This window comes from Pongo pygmaeus, chromosome 19 (genome assembly GCF_028885625.2).
Source record: "Pongo pygmaeus isolate AG05252 chromosome 19, NHGRI_mPonPyg2-v2.0_pri, whole genome shotgun sequence".
Lineage (NCBI taxonomy): Eukaryota > Metazoa > Chordata > Mammalia > Primates > Hominidae > Pongo > Pongo pygmaeus.
The window spans coordinates 57,903,046-57,923,440 of NC_072392.2; the positions used below are offsets into that span (position 1 = coordinate 57,903,046).

General features: G+C 54.5%; 1 protein-coding gene across 3 annotated transcripts in view; it reads left to right on the plus strand.

Annotated features, from left to right (window-relative positions):
- Positions 1-850: 850 nt before the first annotated feature.
- The window catches only part of TBX4 (T-box transcription factor 4), a 32,481-nt gene continuing 12,936 nt past the window's right edge, over positions 851-20,395 (plus strand). For 2 of the 3 annotated variants that reach the window (XM_054457130.2, XM_054457129.2), the window contains exons 1-5: positions 851-980; positions 4,876-5,061; positions 5,922-6,016; positions 14,168-14,287; positions 15,858-16,005. In XM_054457130.2, coding sequence (XP_054313105.2) covers positions 4,879-5,061; positions 5,922-6,016; positions 14,168-14,287; positions 15,858-16,005 — 546 coding nt within the window. In that variant the 5' untranslated portion in view covers positions 851-980; positions 4,876-4,878. Of the gene's footprint in view, positions 981-4,875; positions 5,062-5,921; positions 6,017-12,338; positions 12,761-14,167; positions 14,288-15,857; positions 16,006-20,395 lie in introns of those variants that run through there. The other variant, XM_063657084.1, reaches the window with a different exon arrangement.

Here is a 20,395-nt window from a genome sequence, read left to right on the forward strand (position 1 = left end):
CAAGGCCCGAGCCGGACTCGGCTCCACTCAGAGGCCGGCCCAGCACTTGCCTGCCGCCGCCGCCCCGCACCCGGCCACCGGGCTTCCTCCCTGTCCTCACCCCGACCTCCGCGGCCGACTTCGAGGCGCGCCAGGCCGGGTCCAGCGCCCGCGGCCCCCTGGGCCGGGACAAGGAGGGCGGGTGAGCAGAAGGGCCGTGCCCAGGGCCTGGAAGTGCGAGGCCGCGTGGTGGGCATGGCAGGGAAGCGGAGCGTGGGCCTGTGAGGCGCGTGTGCGCCTGCGACCTCGGGACCAGGGCTTCCAAATGAACAGCGCGCACGGCTGGGAGCGGGGCTTGGGGAGCGGGGCTCTGCGGGCGGGGAGCCCGCAGCCGGGGATCAGTAGAAGCCGCTGCCTGGAAGCGGGCGCCGGCAGGGGGTGGTCAGACCCGGTCTTGGAGCGTCCTAGTCTTCGGGCACGGCGGGGCCGGGCGAGCCCTCCTGGTTGTCGAGCCTCGGCTGAGAGCCGGGCTGCTCGACCTTGCTTCCCGCCTCTCTAATCTAAACCATGCGGGGCTCGCAGCCCCTACCCGGCTCGCGGGGCCCGAGGGCCAAGAGGAGGGCACTGGGCCGCGCGGTGGAGGAGCCGGCGGCTCGCATGGGGCTCGGGGTCTTGGGGACCGCGACGCCGGGGAACCCTGGAGCCCCCCTCCCCGGGGGACAGCGAGCGCGGACTGATTGACAGCGGCGACGTCAGCGCGGAGGGGGGGCGGCCCCAGAGGGAGGGAGGGAGGAGGAGGGAGTTGAGGCCCCAAAGTGCAGCCTTGGAGATCAAGGGCCCGCTCCAGATCCGGGATGTGTCCAGCCCCGAGGGCACGGCGGGCAGCTGGACCCTGACCCAGCGGCGCGGAGTCGGAGCCCCGGCCGTCCCGCGCTCCTCGGACCCGAACCTGCAGGGGACCTCGGGCTGCTGGCGCCTCCGCATGCGGCACCGCAATTAGGGTGAGTGTCGGTTCCAGCCGAGTGCGGACGAGCTGGGCGTGCGGGGCTGGGGCCACAGGGGCTCAGGGTTAGGCTGCGGGGTCGGACAGAAGGATGAGCTGGAAAGGGGCGAGTCACGCGACCCGGGGAAGAACTTCAGGGGCAGTCAAAGTTGCAGGAAGGCGGCGCGAAGTGCCTTGGGTCGGGCCGCCGCCTCGGCCCGACACCCAGTAGTTGGGGCACGAGCCCTCCTCTCTGAGTAACGCGATGAATTGGGTCTAGAGACCCAAGAGCATAGAAATATCGACAGCGCCAGCACCCTAAGAACAAGGCCGTGACAGGCGGAGCGGTGGCCTGGAAATTGGTGTTTGCAGAATACGCAAGGCCAAGGAAGAGGGCCCCGGTACTGGAGCCCGTGTAGAAATATGAGTGATCAGAACACTAGACTCAGAGCTTTTGATGCAACAGACTAGTCAAAGCAAGGAACATTATATATAAATAATGATCGATGATTAAAGATTATAAGAATGTGAACAATTACCAAAGAAAGGGCTAATCGGCATAACTGATATAACACGTGAACTTTCAAATAATACAATCATAGTCACTTTCAGAATCAAGTGAAAATAGTAATCATGATTTTTAAAAGGATTAAAGACAAAGTCATTCTAAATAGAGGAACAATGTAAGGACTGTTTATTAAAACCAATTGCACTAATATAACATATAGTAATAGTGTAACAAATTACCAAACTGTAGGAAACTAGGAAACGAACTGTAGGAGAAAGATGAACAATGAAAATGCTATTAAGGGAAATACTATTAGTGGTGGTGATATAATAATATAATGTATTATTGATACTATAGTGAACTATTAAAACAAATATTAACTAAAATCTTAGGAGCAATAGTAATATAAATAAAGACATATTAACAAGAATTGCTGGAGTAATATGACAATTTATGACCAATGTATTAATAGTCACAAGAACATTATAAATAATGGTTGAGTAATAAGAAGTATTGTACCAATGTGATGAAAAATAATCAGAGTATTAAGAGCTACAACAATGTTACAAAGTATGACAAAGTAACAAGAAGTAATGATGTGATGAAAAATAACTAGTGAGTTAAGATCTGTAACATTACAAATAATGACAAAGTAACAAGATACTGTCAGGGTGTGTTGAAGAATAGTACCTGGAGTGTTATGAGCAAGCCTAACAAAACAAACTGTGGTTGGATAACAAGAAGTATTATAAGGATGTGAAGAAAATTAACATGAATTTTGAGAACAATTATATAACAAGTTATGGTAAACAAGAAGTTATTGAAACAGCCTGACAAAGTATAAACAAAATGAAGAGCAAGCAACGGAAACGTATTAGGGATACAAAGCAAAAATAAAAAATAACAATAGATTGACGTGACCTATGAATGTGCCAGGCGGGCCTGAAATGATGGAACAGTGACAGGAAAACAACAAATTTAGTAACAGTAAGTTAACGAATCAAAGCAGGGCTTTAACCATACAGTATTGAAGATACAAAGTAGTAATAATCTACGCGATAGGATATTCTCAAAGTTTCCGAACTAACCAAAATACTACTCTGGTAATAAGGACAATTAAAATATTTTAAAAAACAGTACGAAATAGTAACAGTTCCCCTAGTGCAAGAAACATATCCCCCAGTAACCTAAAAATGAAAAGAAAAATGCTGTCGTCTTTGGAAAACGAGGCAGCTGAAGGCAACAGACCCCATCGCAAAAGCAGCGGAGGTTGCGGGCCGCACCCGCGGAGGAGTGGATGTGAAGGACAAGCGCGGACCGCTATGCGGTGCTGAGTGCGGGACCCCGCGGTGCTGAGTGCGGGACCCCGCGGTGCCGGCGGCGGCCGAGCGCGCCCAAGCTCGAGGTCCGAGAGGACCGCGGGGACGGCTGCCCCTGGCCAGCCGGGCGTGGAAAAAAGGAAATTGCTGGGAAGGGGGCAAGCTGTCGCGAGGTCAGGATGTGGCTTCGTGGCGGAGAGAAAAGGAAGAGGCAAACCCTGAGCCCGAGAAGCAGAGCACCGCGCAGGCCTCGTCCCCAGTCCGAGCTGCGGGACCGGCGTCAGTGGACGCGGGCGGTGAACCAGCTCCTCACAGGGCAGGACTGAGCGCGTAGGACTGAGAGCGCAGGGCGCGAGCCGCAGGGCTCCGCTGCACGGCTCTGGGTGTGACGAGAGCCCAGCAGAGGACCCCATGGCCATGCGGGCCAAGCGCGAGACAGCCCCTCCTTGCGACCCCGCAGGCCGCCACATCTGGGACCAGCGGATCGCTTGGTCGCTGGAGCCGATCCCGCCGGGGCCCTAGATATAGTTGGACCCAGCGCGCTGGCCGGAGCGGGCAGCTACCCTACTGGGGCAGCGGCCCCCTGTGTGGGGACTCCTAGGTTTCCGAGGCTCGGCCCGCGTTCGCACGTGGCCCGAGGCGGGTGCTGGCGCTGGCCATGTCCAGCGAGTCTCACTCCCTGCGGGCGGTGGCCGAAGACTGGTCGGCCTGTCAACCTTATCTTTACGGGTTTTTCCCAACCCAGACTGGCCCCGGCCCCTTTTTATCGCCTGGGTTGCACTTGGCTTGTTTACTTTGCGAGGCCCTGGGAGTCGAAGTCTAAGCCCGGGATGAGGAGGCCTCTGAACAGGATGGGCGAGAGGCCTGAGCCCGGGGATGCTCCGGGAGGGCCCGGGGAGAGCGGGAAGAAGGTAGGAAGAGAAAGGCGAGACATTCCGCCTCAAGAGGGGCCGTCAGACCTACAGAAAGCCCCGCTGGAGCGCCCAGGTCCAGCAGGATGGGGAAGAGCAGGGAGGTGGAAACGGGAAGCGGAGCAAGCGGGGCACACCCTTAAGGGATGCGGGCAGGCTGGCCTCTCAGGCTGTGCTCTCATCCTGACGCCCCAGGACCTGCTTCGGGCAGGGAGCAGGCACCTGAGTAGGCGAGGGAATCAGCCAAGACACCCGAAGAAATGTAGCTGTGCCAGGCAGGGCTAAGCGGTTCCTGTGAATGGGCCCAGCCTGCTGGCCTGGTCCTTCGCTGGGAAGGGTGTGGGGGTCTTTAGGCCCAAAGCAGAGCCCTGTGGCGCTAAAATGTGCCTGAGTGAGCCTGTAGGTTCGAACTCGAGCACCAGGCAGGGGAGGCCTGGGCTGAGGGCAGAGCCTGGATCAGTCACCCAGGAGAGTGTGGCTGCTCAGGCTGGTGGGATGCTGTGTGAGGGGCTGTGTTTGGGTGTGAGGCTGTCTGTGCCAGAACGGGTAGAGGATGTGTGTGGACGGGGAGTGTGTTGGAGTGAAAGCCTTTGGTTCAGGAAGTCTCTACCTCAGTGCTGTCTGAGGGGTTGGGTGAGGGCAGATGGGTGAGCTGGGCCTGAGGTCCTGAGGCCCTCTCTGCACACAGGTGTGGAGCTGCAGGAGCCTGGGCCCTGCCCTCCAGCCTGGCTCTCCTTTCCTGCATGGCCAGGAAGTGTCCTGGCTGTCCTGGGCCCACAGAGAGGCCTGGACCCCAGTCATTGGGGAACAGCCGAGAAGACCCAGGCCTCAGGCTCCACCAGAGCCCAGTAGGAGGGAGGGACTCGGGGTGCAGCTGTGGCAATGCCGAGAGGGCGGTCCCTCCCCTAGACCTACTCATCACAGAACCCCACACCCAGGGGCAGGCAGACATTGAACTGCCGCAGACCCTCCCAGGTCCACAGCCTGAAAGGAGGAGGCGAGGGACCTGCCTTCCTTGCGGGCTCCCTCCTCCAGCTCAGGAGGGGGCGGGGTCCACGTGCTCCAGGGCTGCCTCCGCGCGCCCCGCACGAAGTCCCGGAATCGGCTGGAGAGGGCCAGGGGGCCTCTGGCGAGTGTGGACCTGGGCGAGTGACTCGTTGTGTGCTGTGCCCGCAGGAGATGCTGCAGGATAAGGGCCTGTCCGAGAGCGAGGAGGCCTTCCGGGCCCCGGGCCCAGCGCTCGGCGAGGCCAGCGCAACCAACGCCCCCGAGCCCGCGCTGGCAGCGCCAGGCCTCAGCGGAGCCGCGCTAGGCAGCCCCCCGGGACCCGGGGCCGACGTCGCCGCCGCCGCCGCGGAGCAGGTAGGGCTGCGCCAGCCGTCGGGTAGAAGTCGGTCGTCGGTCTGCCTGCGGGGCCGCCTGTGTCCATCTTTCCGTCCGATTGTCGGCAGGACTCGCTTTCAGGAGGACCTGCCTGCATTCAGGACGGTCTGCCTGTTCGTTCTCTACTGGACAGGGCTCGCTTTCTCTGCCTTCTGGGTCCTTCTCCACTTTGAGCCCTCGGGGCTACTCTGGGACAAGCCGGAGCTAGAGCTAGAGATAGAGGAGAGGGCGGTAAGAGAGAGGGAGACCCCCGGAGCATCTGAGCGAGCCTGGACCAAGTGTCCAGCTCCAACAACCCGTAGAGGGCCTGGGACCGAACGGCGGAGGGGCAGGAGGAGGCCACCCCGCCGGTGCGCACGGGAGCCGCTGCGGGGCTCCGAGGCCTCTGGGACGTCGCCGAGGGCTTCACAGTGATAATCGGACAATCACAGTGCACAGGATGCTGCCTGGGGATCTGTGTGCACTATCTGCAGACGCGCGCCTGGCCGAGGGTGCGTGCGCCTCTCCCTGTCTGTGTCTGCCCCGGGAGCCTGTGGCTATGGCCCGCCACAGAAATGTTCATGAGTGAGCAGGAGTGTCGTCTAACCTGCGCTGGCCACTATGTGTGTCCTCTGCGGGTTCCTCCGTAAGTGCAGCTTCAAAGGAGGAAGTTTTAGCCACCGATTAATTCTTCTGTATTCACGAATAGTTCAAAATCGTTCTGTGAAACGAAATCTGGAGCCGTGGGCTCCGGGCGGGCAGGGTTCCGCACAGCTCTTCGGGTCTGGTTCTTCTTTCCTCAGGCTCCGCGTGGAGCCCTGGGCCAGGCAGACACAAGTTTCTCTCCCTCCCATCCCCAGACCATCGAGAACATCAAGGTGGGGCTGCATGAGAAGGAGCTCTGGAAGAAGTTCCACGAGGCGGGTACCGAGATGATCATCACTAAGGCTGGCAGGTCAGCGCTGGGAGATTTACTTCCGGGGATGGCGGTGGGGAGCAATGGGGGCCGGGGGGTCCCTTAGAAGTCCTCTCGGCCCCGGCCTGGTGGCCTGGGGAGTCCTCTCTGCCTCCTCGGGCGTCAGTGCCACCTCCCTTCGCAGCTTGGGACTGGGCCGCCAAAGCCCGCAGGGGACCACCGCAGCCGCGCGGGGCTTGCGGGAAAGACCGAGGGGAGGAGCAGCGCTATGCAAATAAATCCAAACAGGGATCGCGACGCCCAAAGTCCCAGCTCCAGCACTTTTGGCCCCCTGGGGGGCCGCTTTGCCCTCCTCCCTTTGAGGACCTGAGGAGGTTTCTCAGGAATGCATTGATTGGGGACCCAGAGATGCCTCTCAGCAGATGGGGAGAGGGAAGTAGACTATGCTGTTCGGTTTTCATACATTTTCGTGAGTGACTCGAACCCCAAGTTTTTCATCCCAGGGGCGCCGCTCTTCTGTTTCCATCCCCATCTCTGGCCAACGGGAAAGCACTACGTTGGGCTCCGTGTGTGTTGTTGGGGGAGCGGCCCTCGGTGGCTGCCAGAAAAGGATGATTTATAAAGTGGAAACATCTTTAAAATGCGCTGGTGTCTGTGGGAGAGAACAGGGAGGAGAGGATGAGAGGAGGAAGACTCACGGGGGGTGGGGTGAGTGAGAGATTCGCTGGGGCTGGTGGGGTGGGGGCAGGAGTGTGGAGGAGAACGGTTATCAGGTGAAGGCGGATTGCTGTAGACAGAGACCCTGGCAAGTTCAGGTTCAGGAACTCCCTCCCCACCCACTCTATCCCCTCCACATACACACACTTGATTTCGGTCCCTGAGGACAGATTAGGTGTGAAAATGTCCCTTTGCCTGGATGTGTCTCATAATGGGGATTTTGAAGGAATAACATGATGAAACCTCAAGTGCCAGGGATTTGGAGTCAGACCATGGTGGGTGAGGGATCCAGTTCCAACTCAGCTACTTTTATCTGTGCAACCTCAGACAAGGTACTTAAGGGTCTCTGCTCCCTCTCCACTCCATCTGTAAAAGAACAGGTCTTGCCTCATACATTGTATGTAAAGCACCAAGATCCTGTCACATGCAAGCACACAAGAAGTGCTAGTGAATAATATTAGCAATAATTAGAGAAGTGTCCGGCATCCCACTCAGTATTTTCTTCTACTTTTTAGAGAACTCAGTTCTGCTGAACCACTTAGCGAATGATAGACTATTCAAAGGAAACAAAAAGCCGGCTGGTTTGCTGTGTGCAGCGTATGGGGTGCTGTGGTCCTTCCTGTCTCTGCTCACTGGCAGGCCTTATAAAGTTTCCTTTATTTTGTTGAGGGTGGAGGTCTGGGCACTTGGCCACCCTCAGGTCTTAGCCAGGGAGGTGGCATCACCACTCAGGGCCTCTATCAGGAGACAGAGTAGGTTTATTTTAGGGCTTGAGCTTGCTGTATTTTGGGGATGGAGATAGGGAAGGAAGACGCATGAAGGGGCTGGCAGAGGGTGCAACATGGAGCAGGCATTGAGGACAGTGGAAGCCAGGTGTCACAAGCCCTGCCTCTTTCTGGCTGAGTGCACTTGGGCAAGTCACAGTCTCCTTGTAGCTCAGTGGTGTCAGGGAAATGGTGACCATAGACCTATCTGCTGTCCCTTCCTTTTCTATCACTGTGAAACTCAAACCAGGGAATCACGTGGATGATGGTTGGTAAATGGATAATCCACTTGATGAAGTGCGAAGGGGAATGGGGCTATTTCTTGTGCCTGCTGGTGTGGAAAGAAGGTAAGAAAGAGAAAGTTTCAGAACTTCCATTTTTAGGCAGCAGAAATAACCTTGTCTCTTGAAAATAACTGGCCAGCATGTTCTCTGGGCATGTCTGGCCTCTGGCATTTTAAACAAAAGACATTTTTTTTTTGTTTTCCTCAGTAGTGTTTCCCGCATCTGCATGGGTCCTCCTCCTCCCTCTCCCAACACATACACTTATACACACACTTCCATAGGCGGCCAGCTTCAGGCAGATGTTTGTGCTTGATCCTAGTTGAGGCTTAGAGATGGACCTTAGGGAATTATGATAATATTTTTAAAATGGCTGTGATGATGTTGGCCAATTATGGATCCATCACAGCTTTTCACTTCTCTGGCAGAAAGTTATCCTTGCACCAGGTCTGGTTCTTAAGAAAATCACTAGTCTCATGCCCCCAACCCCTCACCCCTCACAGACCCCATTTCCTCCTTCATAGCTGCCCTCCTCCTTCAACAACCACTGTATTGCTCTGATCTACATTACTTAGGCTGTGGTTCTTCAACATCCTGGGCAGTGCCTCTCCCTGCTCCCCAAATTCTGTGTGCCTCTAGTGGAACCCTTCTTGGTACACTTCCATTTGTCAGTCTGGGCCTTGCTGCTAAACCTGGAATCACAGCTTCCTAGATGGCTAGAGCTGGAGGAGAACCAACAGAACATAAACCAAACCCCAGAGAAGGGAAGTTAGGCAGTTACCAGGTCCACACAGGAAAACAGATGAGACACCCCACCCCCAGAACACAACCCCTACTTTGATAAGTTCCCTTGATTGCTTTTTTACGGGGTCCTATTCAGTGTGGATTGTGGCTCTGCCCTAGAGACCCTGGTTGATTAGGGACATGATAACTGCCATCTGGCTGGGCAGGAGCAGGCTCTGGAAAAGGGGAGCCAGAATGTTCTCAAGCCAGGTTGAGTTCTCAGATCACAAGTTTCCTTCCTACCTTAGCCCTCTGGGTCCTTGAGAGTCTTGAAGGTCGACAGAGAGAAGAATCCCTTTCACTGGATAGTGACTTTGAACTGCCAAACAATTTGGCCTGGTGAATAAAATGCCAACCACAGTGGGAGCTACCAGTTTCTGAGTACTCAGCAACCTCCATGTCAGGTGTGAAATGGGGGCCACAGCCCTCCGCAGCCCGTCTCAGTCTCTTGGGTCTCTGTGTCCAGAGGGTTGGTGCTGATAGCCGCAGACAGCAGATCCCTCTCTTGGCCTCCCCACATCCCTGCCAAGCTTGATACATGTGAGAAACTGCATTTTCTCCCAAACATAGATAAAAGTGAGCTCCACAAAAAAATTTAAATATAAACCTCCCCAAAATGAAAATTGCCTAACTGTCTCACTGCCCTACTCCTAGGTCATGGTTTTGCCACCAGATAAATCTCCACTATCAGCCTTCATAGCCTGTTGAGTTCAATGTTGCCTGTGTTAGTGACAGTGAATTTGCGTTTGAAAAATGAACTACCGATGAGAACTCCTGTTGAACCTGTATTGTTTGTTATTCTGAGGCAAGGATTTGGCCCGGCTTAATCCGGGGCTTCAAAGCCAATTGCCCTCACTCTGTATACAGAGCGTCAGAGCCCAGTGGCGTGGATGATAAGAGAAGTAAGGGTTGAAGACACTGGGAAAGTGGGTTGGGGAGAGAGTGCTTTGATCTCTTTTTAAAGTATTTTCTGAAAGCAAAAGTCTATCAGAAGGAAGTGCCTTTAAAAAAATCTAAGAGAAGCAACTGATCTTCCAAAACAACATCCATTCCACACACTCTCACCCCTGCCCCTCCCTCAGGGAAAAGATTTCTTAAATATGCTTTGGGTGAATTAGAAAACTGTGTGTGTATGCCTCTGTGTATGTGTGTGAAACATGGAAATCGATTTATTAGCTTCAAAATCAGAACTCACTTGGCTACAAAAGGCTTGGTCTCAGTGTAGGTGGCACCAGCAGCCCCACTCCTAACCCCCAGCCTTGGATGCGGGGCCCTGGCCTCTTCCCGGCACACCCAGGATTCCTCCTGAAAAGCCCCACGGACATCAGGGTTGGAGAAACAAAGGGTTTTCAGGGACCCCTGCCGTTTTACTGCTGTAGGGTTCTTTTCAGACTCTGAGCTCCAAGGCGCCTGTGTATGTGTACACACATACATAATTTTTAACCTAAATGTATTGAAGTGGAACATTCCTACAGAAGAGTCCACACGTCTTAAGGGTGCAGCTTTACAGACTTGCACAAAATAAACACACTCGTGTAAGCTTCATCCAGATAAAGAAATAGATCATCACTACCACCGCCCCAGAATCCTTCTTGTGTGCCTACCCAGTCCGAGCCATCCCCACCTTTGAAACCGCTCTCTAGACTTCTGACCCCTTCTGGCTGGTGTTCCCCTACATTAAGGGAGGGTCCGTGTAGCTGTTCCTGGAGTCCCCAGGGACCTCCGAGAAAGTCGGGGCTGCAGTGGGGTTGGGGCTTGGGGGACCCTCCAGGTGGAGAGAATCTAGGGGTATCCCCTAGTCTCTGTCCCTTTCCCCAGGAAAGGGGCTGAGAGTAAGCGCCTTGAATTTGGCCACCGCTTTGGCCGGGGAGCTCCTGCGGCTCTCGCAGCGCAGCTAGAACTTGCGTGTTCCCTCAGCAGTGAGTTCGCAGTTACGGGTTTGTTGCCAGAATAAAAAAAGCCCCAAACCCTTGCCCCGCGCCCCGCGCGCCTCCAACACCAAGAAACGTCCGAGAAAGCTTATCTTAGCAGTTCATTCTAAAGCCATTTCCGAGTATGAATAGATAAAGGCTCCAGCCCCGCACCCTTTCAAGAGCTTGTTTCATGATCAGAGGAGAAGCCCCGGGCTTTCATCTCCTCCCGGGCCGGCGAGCAGGCGGCTTGTTTATTCCCCTGGCGGAGCCGTTTCCGCGTGTGCTGAGGGGAACCCCCATCTGTCTGGGGGAGCGGGGAACTGGGGGAGCATGGAGAGGGCGCTTGGGGCGCGGAGGGAAGGTGCGGGGCACGTGGAAAGCGTGCCGAGGGGCTGGGAAGAGGGAGGGACAGGAGGACGGGGTGGGAGCAGGGAGAGGGTAGGGGGCGTAGGTAGAGCGTGCAGGGAGGGGAGCGGGGGAGCGCGCAAGGAGGGGGCGCGTTGGGGCGGACCCAGAGGTAGAACGCAGAGTGCCCGGAACAGGCGGGCTTCTCCGCCAGCGCTGGTGGCAGGGCCTGCGTGGACACAGGCGGCACCCGCAGTGTCTTCCTTCTTGGTCACCTCCCCCACCCCAACACACAAACAGGGAGGCGTTGCTTTCCACCGTAGGGTGTTGGTTTTCAGGTACATTCTATGTCGTAAATCACAGAAACAATTTACATCTCACTCCATCATTTCAAACCTTTCATTAGAGAGGCAAAGCTCATAGGAAGTCACAGCTCCCAAACCCAGCCTGGCCTCTGTGGCCTGAGGCATGCCACGCTGGGGAACACCCCCAAGTCAGGCGTCTAGGCACCAACTTTAGTCCCTTCAAGAACCCAAGGGCAGATGCCCAAGGGGCCTTGAATTCTCCCCTCGACCTGGGCAGGAAGCCAATGGAGGGGACAGAGGGGGCCTCACTTTCACAGGCAGCCCTTTCCCAATGCTGGGTGGATGCTTCCTCCTTCTGGAGCCACCTAGGCAGGGAAACGATAGTGCTTAGGGCCCCCCACCCACCCCAGAGTGGGTTCTGCATGGCTCAGAAGCAGTCCCCCAACTAGATCCTGCCAAGACCTAGACATCTGTTGCATTGAAGGCAATGGAACTCCCTGAGGCAGTTCAGGCCCCAGCAGGGGGCTTTTGAACTCCCCATTCAGACCAGACATCCTATGTCCCTGTCCCCCAGCTTCTGAGCGCTGCTGCCTTAGGTAGAGGGGAATTGGTGGGCAGGGGAGGTGAGGCTGGGAGGTACTCCCCTTCCCTGTGCCGATGCCCACATCTCCTTATCAGTCAGGAATCTGGCCTATGATCAGCTTCCAGCAGGGGCCAGGTCCCAAGACACCAGCTTGGGCTGCAGAGAACAGGCTCCTCAAAGGCCTTCCAGAAAACATTTAGTCAGTGTCAGCCTGGCCTCCTGGGCTGTGGAAATGAAGCCCAGCAGGGAGAAGGATAGGGGAAGGCCAGGGCCCTTTAGCCTCCTCTCAGCCTAGGCTATGATGCCTGCCAAAGTGGCAGTGAGCCCTTCACTCCTGGCCCCCTATGTGGACACTGGCCCTGGAGGGAAGCCATGGCTGCCCTCTGCTGTTGCCACCTGGAATGATGACAGGAAACAAGCTGAGTGCAGGCCCCCGGTGCCAGGCCAGCCCAAGTATGGCCAGGGCTGCCCCCATTTTGTGGCTGTTTCTGTGGCAGTTACAAAATGGTGGCCTGGAGGGGGCAGGATTCTTGGCCTTACCCCAGGGAAGGGGGAGGCGAGGCAGCTGCTGCCCTCCCTGCTTCAGCTGTTGGCCCACCAGGAGAGAGGCAGGGCCAGGAAAGGGTGGTGCAAGCTCCAGCTGCGCCCCCAGGCCTGATAGGGGGGCTGGTAAGCAGGAGGCAGGGTTGGGTTCCTGAGCCCCTCACTTCCCCCATTCCTGGAGAGGGGGCGGGGTGGACATTTGAAAATGCTTTCAATTGACATCTGAGACAAATTCTTCTACAAGGTTTATAAGTCCCTAGACTTGCAGCTAGAACTTCCCTCCTCCCTCCAGGCACGCACACATCCACACATGCGCACTTGCACACCGCTCACATGCGCCTGGGCACACACACCCCACATCCCCAGGTCCCCACCCTGCAGTGCTTGCACAGGCCTCTCCTCCAGCAAGAGAGGGGCACAGGCGGGGCTGGGTGGGGCGTGGGCTGGCAAGGAAGTGAACCCTCCACCTTGGTCGGGGTCCTGGCCTGGGCTTAGGGCCTGCCAGCTTATAGAGGCCTTGATCCTTTCTGGAAGCCCTGTTCTGTCCAGGTAAGCTGGTGCCCCTGGTGACAAAATAGGGGCCTCTGATCAGCTGTTTGTGGCATCTTGGACAGCTTCTCCAGGGTCCTGTACTGTCTTGGGTTAGTGAGAGGCGGAGAACCACCTGGTGGTTGTCCCAGAATGGACCAGCCGGGCAGTGGCACAGCTCAGTGGGGCTTAGTGTCTTCACTGTGTCTTCAGCTAGGTTTGGATCCTGTTTCTCTTGGGGAACACCTTTGTGGAAGATCAGCTGTGGTGGGGGGTGGAGTCTGAGGAGGATTGTGGGAAGTTCCGTTCTTCCCTCTGGTGAAGTCAGGGACCTAGTGACTAGGGGAGGGAGCTGTGCCCAGAGCGTTTGTGTATGCGCTGTGCTGTTGTGTGTGCGTATGTGCTGAGGGGTGTGCGGAAGCCCCCTCTAGAATGTGCCTTGAACCTCAGGGCCCTGGACAGCCTTGGCATGAGCTGCAGGAAATGACAAACTTTCTGGGTTTTGGTGAATCCATTTTCACAGAAGTAGGTCATACCACTTCTCCATTTACTTTGCTGAGGGTGGAGTGCAGCAGGGGTCCGTGGTAATTCACGCAGCAATCTATGAGATAGGCGGTAATGTTATCCTCATTTTAGAGATAAGGAAACCAAGGCACAGAGAGGTTCAAGCAAGTTGCCCAAGGCTTATCAGTGGGGTCCAGGCTGTGACCATGGCAGGTGGTTTCAGAATCCATGCCCTCTCTTATCCATGAGGCTCCCGGACCGACTTTCCCCTGATACTCAGGGTGCACAGGTCCAGGTAAGGTGTTCATAGGGAGAAATACCCCTGATAGACACACTGGAAGAACCCAAACCTAGCAGGGTTTTGGACAGCAGTCTCCTGTTTTCCTGAAAGCTGGTTTTAGGCCTAAGGATTTCCACAGAGGCATGACCCAGAGGAAGCAGCTCATTATTTATGGAAGCAGCTGACGGGGGTTTCCGGCCCCCTGTAACTGCACCCCAGAACTTCAGTTGTGTGTGGGCTGGCAAAGGACAGGAGGGAAATTAAGGCAGCAAAGTTGGCATCAGAATCTGCTCCCACAATCCTGACTGGGGTCTCTGTGCTTCAGCTGCTCACAGGCACTAGCCCCAAGTCTTAGGGGATTATGGAGGAGGGGATAAGTGAATTTGGGAAATGGTGTAAACTCTCCTCCTAGACACAGACTGATAGCTGCAGGGGCTCAGAGACAGCAGCCAGTGCCACCTTTTCACTGTGCAGCACGGGCAGAGGGGGAAGTGAGTTGTGCAGGTCACACAGCTCTGACCAATGCCAGGATTGCTGGCCAAAAGGGCAGCACCTGTTAGCGGCCTTCTGCCCCCTTGCTCACTCTGTTCCATCTCTCCTGGTGCTCTGTCCACATGCTCCACCTCACCCCTCGGCTCCCCCAGGAGGATGTTCCCCAGCTACAAGGTAAAAGTCACAGGCATGAACCCCAAGACCAAGTACATCCTGCTGATTGACATTGTCCCTGCCGATGACCATCGCTACAAGTTCTGTGACAACAAATGGTAAGTGGACCCTGACCGCATCACCCACCTTCCCTCAACTGCCCACTTGCCACGCCCCCACCTAGTGTTTTGTCCGGGGGATTTCTTAGCTACCTGAGTGACTGCCCAGGTCTGCAGGCTGGAGTCCATTGCCTGGAACTGGCTGTACAGAGGCTGAGGTGGTCAGCGAATGTCTGCATGCCTGCTTCAGGTGGGGCTGGGGTTGGGCTGAAAACCAGCTGCATGTTTGGGAGTTTGGTGGATTGCAAGTGTCTGTACTCTCCTTATGGCCATGGGTAGTCAGGATTTGGTGACTATGCTCTCAGGTGACAGACAAATCATTAACACTGGCCAGATTTAGACTGTCAGTGCTTCACTGTGGGGAAGATGGGAGCAGTTCTCTTGGGGACTTTAAGAGCAAGGCCATTACCTGCTGTGTGGGGCCACTCTCCTGTTTCTGCATGCTCTCCTTGGCTTCAGGCCCCTCCAGCCATCCAGATGAAGGGAGGCTCCACCAGGCGGTTGGTGGATGGGACCCTTTGGCAAGGGGCTGGGAGACATACAGAGGTAAAGAGACAAAACCAAAAGGGGCCAGGTAAATAAACGCTGGGCTAACTTTCATGAGGCCAACTCCTTAGTCCCTGACTGCCTGGGAGCTCGGAACAGGGCTCCGAGAGTGAGCAGCCAGCCAGGACACTGGGCTCCATGGCAAGTGAGCCACAGAGCTGGAGAGATTGGGCCGAGGAGGCAGGATTTGGTGGCCACATCCTGGCAAGGGCCATGTTTCTGTTTCTTCTCCCTCTCTGGGCTAGAACTCAGAGCAGGCTCTGGCTGCGGGGAGAGATACCAATGAATTTCTTACCATTGTTTTGGGGACCAGCCTTTTGAGAATTGTCTAGGTCCTCTGAGAAGCTCCCTCTAAATAATATAATTTATAACATGTGACAATCATAATCATACCAGGTGTAGTGGCTCATGTCTGTAATCCCAGCTACTCTGGAGGCAGAGGCAGGAGGATGACTTGAAGGTCAGGAGTTTGAGACCAGCCTGGGTAATATAGTAAGATCCTTGTCTCTACAAAAAATGTAAAAAGTTAACTAGGCATGGAGGTGCATGCCTGTAGTCACAGCTACTTGGGAGGCTGAGGCAGAAGGATTGCTTGAGCCCAGGAATTGGAGGCTGCAGGGAGCTATGATCATACCACTACAATGGGTGACAGAGTGAGAACCTGTCTCTTAAAAAGAAAAAAAAAATTAAATCATAAGTGTAAATATACATAGAAGTGCCTAAATCTCCTCACAATATCTTTGTGATTAGCCCCAGTCCTTCAATTAAATGATCCCATTTCTCTGTAACCTCCCCTTTTTTTTCTACTGCAGTAAAATAAAGGAGATTCAGAACTGCTCTCTCCTCCTCAGCATCCTCTCCTCTGTCCCTCACACTCCTACCCTTGAAGTACTAATTTGACTATGTGGTGGGACCAGCAGCTATTTTTTTCTCTGGTCAGTGGGGGTTTGCTCCAAGAGGGGACAGGGAATCTGGCCTCACCAGCCCCTGGAGTAATCTCCTGCTCTTACTGCTCTGTTGGCAGGATGGTGGCAGGGAAGGCTGAGCCGGCCATGCCAGGAAGGCTGTATGTCCACCCGGATTCTCCTGCCACAGGGGCCCACTGGATGCGGCAGCTGGTCTCCTTCCAGAAGCTGAAGCTGACAAATAACCACCTGGACCCCTTTGGCCATGTAAGCATGGGGGCTGCCCGGCCCCAGGAGGCAAGTCTGGGGCAGTTTTAGGGGTGGGACAGGCCAGGATGGGGATAGGGAGAATCCACTCCGGGATCCAGCTCCAGGCTTTGGCACTCACTGACCAGTTTAGGGAAGGAGCGCAAGGCTCTGAGGCCTGCAGAGAGCTGGACTTCCTTTCCGGCCACTTACTGGCTGGGTAACTCTGGACAATTGTCTCAGCTTTTTTGAGCCTCACTTTCCTTGTCTAGAAAATGGAGATGACCATATGTACCTTTCATGGTTGTGAGACTTAAATGAGAGGGTATACAGGAAGCACTTTGCATGTAGGAGGTGCTAAATAAATGGCAGCTATGATGATAAACGTGACGGGTCAGATCTCAGCTTCAGTTCCCCAAAATCTTGCCTTGCTGGAACGTAACACAAGAAGGGTAAGCCTTTTCGAGCAAGAGTCACGGATGTGTTCCAAAGCCCCTCTTTGGTGTGTACTGTCTGCCTGGACTGACAGCCGCCTGCTTCTGGAAGGAAAGACCTTGCTCTGGCTCACATGGTAGCTCCTGCTGGGTTTAGCCTGGTCCTTACAGAAGAGATTCTGAAGCCCCAGGGATGCTGCTGACGCCCCATCCAGGCTGCCCAAGCTCATTCTTTCCCCATCTGGCCCTGGCAAGTCCACAAAAAAGAGATTTTTATGTGGAAATTTTTAGCTCAAGTGTGTGGCAAACAGAAGTCTGGGGACCTGGTATTATCTGCCAGGGCACAGGCCCCACCCCTTGAGACTGCTCGTGGTTACTGGGGAAGTGCAGGGCAGAGGCAGTGGAGGCTTTGAGATGCAGGTGTGGCTGTTGGGGTTACGAGATGTGCAGGTATGTCTCGCTTTTACGCCCCAGCTCTGAAACATAGTTCCTATGGAAAACTCCAGCCATGCTTCTTTTCTGATTGATGGGTATGTAACTGGCAATGAGCTTTTAGTTTTAATTTCTCAGAATCTGTTCAGTTCACTTCTGAGTCATTGGTGAGCTATAAACGAGCATCTAGGAGAATGCTTAATTAACACAGTCAACTCCTGACTTATCTTATCTGGTTTGTGAGTCCCTATACTGGGTTTCCCATACAGGGCAGGGAGATTCCCAATGGGGAGGATCAACCAAGTTCCCACCTCCCCGAGCCCCAGGGCATTTCAGCTGAGAGGCAGAGGGGCTTCCTGGGTCTCCCTGGGCACCATCCTGGTCAAGACTTTGTTCTCAGTCAACTCCTACCCAGCTTCCTATGCTTGGCCAGGCTGTGGCACCAGCCTCAAAGGGTAGGGAGGGTCTCTGTGTGGGGAGGCTAGGGAACCTGGCCCACGACTGCACACACACACAGACCCCATGGGGGGTGAATACAGAGCTTGTGGGGAGCTGCATCTTTGGGTGGCCATTTGTCCCTAGGGATCCAAGCCTGGAGAGGATTTTGGATGCGCCAGCTTCAGCTTGTTGTCAGGGCTACCAGCCGCAGGGATGTCTCAGAGGACACCTCTGCTTCCCCGAACTCTAGAAAGTGAGAGTGGAGGGAGTTAAGGGATGGAAAGCTGCGCCTTCTTTAGGAAGTGGGAGAGAGCGCTCTGGCCTTCACAGCCCAGTAGTAGATTTTCACAGCCTGGTTAACCTCTTCAGTGGCTCTCCCTGGGTCTGTGAGTGGTTTGTGATAACCTGCATAGAAGTCAGGGCAAGTGAGGCTGCTTGATGGGCTTGTGATGCTGGGGGTGCCCCTGGCTACACCTGTCACGCCTGCCTGGGGCTTCCCTTGCCTTGACGATAGGGATACTACCCACGGAAACTCAGCTTTCTCCCTGGACGAGTGGGTTGCAGAGCATCTTCCTTCTCCCTTCATCCCCACACTTACCCAGTACTTGCAGTTTATTGGCTACAACAGCCCTGTGGGTGTGGTAGGGCCCAGGTACTGTCTCAGACCCAGGCCTTCTGCTTCCCGGTCCAGTGTCTCTGGGCTTCTCCACTGCCTTTCTGTACCCAGGGCTCTCGCTGCGGTATCTTCACCTATTCAGAGCACCCTTGAAGAGGAAGCAGCCTCTGGCCATTCAGACAAGGGCTGTGGAGGGACATATCAGGGCACAGCAACCCATTTGGACATTGATTTTCTTCTGCCCCTTGGCCCGTGCCCGTGGGAGTGGTGAGCTCCCATTGAAGGATGAAGGAGTCACCCTTCTTGGCTTCTCGGTGCAAGAGGCCGGGGAAAAGCCACGTTGTATTGGGAATTGCCCTTCCTTCTGCACAACCACTTCTACATTTTCAGCTTGCCCTGAAAGCTTCCAGGCCTCAAGGGACTTTCTCCAGCCACATGGGCTTGGACTTTTCTTGGGAATCCTCATGGTATCCCAGAAGCTTGAGTAGCTGCCTCCTATTGGCAGCCCTCACCCCCAACTCCTGCCCAAAAGGGCGGGCTCTCTCCTCGCAAAAGGGCAAGTTGAGAGCTCAGGAGAGTGGCTGTGGTATCATCTTGGGGTCCAACAGGTGGACTCAGTGTCCTTCTAGCTTGGAGATCCCTGGGCCCAAGCCATTCCATTTCCTCATCCCAGGAGATGAGCAGGGTGGCTGAGAGCCCATGTGTCTGCTTGCTGGTGCCTTAAGGCTTCAAAGAGCAGGAAGCCCTGACTGTCGGAGGCGGGGGTGTGGAACAGCTATTTTGGGATAATCCGGGTTTTCCTATCATTCAAGATTCCTTTCTTCCATGAATGCTGCTCTTCTCTGAAGTCTGAGGACCTTAGGTTGAAGTCTTGGGCCTGGTAGCCTGTCCTGTATGGCAGATGGGGCCCTGGAACAGGAACCTCTCAGACCACATGGCCAGAACCTCCTAAAAGGACTGAGCTCTCACTAGAGCACTCCTTGTGGGTTTTTGCTGTGGGATTAGGAAAGCCTTTACAGCAGAAACCCACAAGGAATTTTCCAGTCCGAACCTTGGAAGGCAGGTTCAGGAGGGCAGATTCAGACCTGGGAGTCAGCTCCAGTCCCGCAGTTGGGCCAGGCAGGAGCAGAAAGGACCATGGGGCTGGGGCTGGATGAGCTGCCTCCAGGTGGCCTGAATTTAGCTTTGCTTCTGCTGTTCTGCTGGCCACAGAAGCTGCCTGCCCACTGTCCCTCCTGCCTGCCACTATCTCCCATGCCCAGCAGTGTCTTGTGCCAGGTGACTATGAGATGGGAAAGGAAGCTGCTTCCCTCGGCTTTCTTCCTCTTCTCCTCTTCTGAATAAGCTTCTAGCAATACCTGGGCTTCAGGAAGTCGGGGAGGGCCTCACTGGGGCATAGGTGGGACCTGTATCCTGTAGCACGATGAGGAAATGGTGGCATGCAGTTATCCCGGATTGCTGAGGAGGGAGGGCCAGTTTATGATTTCTGACACAGTGAGTCCAAATGTTGGAGGGGCTGCATTAGCCCCTGGGCTAGAGGTGTGGACTGCAGTTCCTCAGTCACAAAGTAGCACGCATTAGTCCCCTTAATATGCGACTTCCCTCTAGCCACTGGGCTTCATAACTGACATAGGCCTGACTGCCACACCCTTAGGCCTGGGACTATCTTCCCACCTTCTTCGCCTAGGTAGCTACTCCTGAGCTGCAGGATCCAAGCTCAAATGCACCTTCTTCAGAGAGAAAGGTTGGGGTCCTCATTCCATGCTGTCAGAGCACTATGCACCTTTTCATGCTAGTACTTGCCAAAGTTTTAATTTTATACCTATTTGCATCTTAAAATTTTATTTATGAATAGGAAATATTTTCACAAGCTTTAAACATAAATCATTGAATAAATTAAAATGTCTACAATACGACATCTCTCTCTACTTGTTCCTGATCCACTGTTTCTTTCAACCCCCAGTACAGGCAACCATGGCTACCAATTTCTTTTCAGCAATTTTTTTTTTTTTTTTTTTTTGCACATAGGCAGAATGTGTAATCTGGAATCCCCTCTTTTACACACAAAAGGTAGCATACTATAGAAACATTTTTTGCATTTGCTCTGTAAACTTAATAATATTTCTTGGAGAACAGTCCATTCAGAGACAGCTTCCTCATCCCTTTTGCAGCTGCACAGAATTATTATTATTTTAATTTTTTTTGAGATGGAGTTTTGCTTTTGTTGCCCAGGCTGGAGTGCAGTGGCGCGATCTTGGCTCACTGCAGCCTCCACCTCCCGGGTTCAATCAATTCTCCTGCCTCAGCCTCCTGAATAGCTGGGATTACAGGTGCCTGCCACTACGCCTAGCTAATTTTTGTATTTTTTTTTTTTTTTTTAGTAGAGACAGGTTTTCACCATGTTGGTCGGACTAGTCTCAAACTCTGACCTCAGGTGATCCACCTGCCTCGGCCTCCCAAAGTGCTGGGATTGCAGGCATGTGCCACCGCA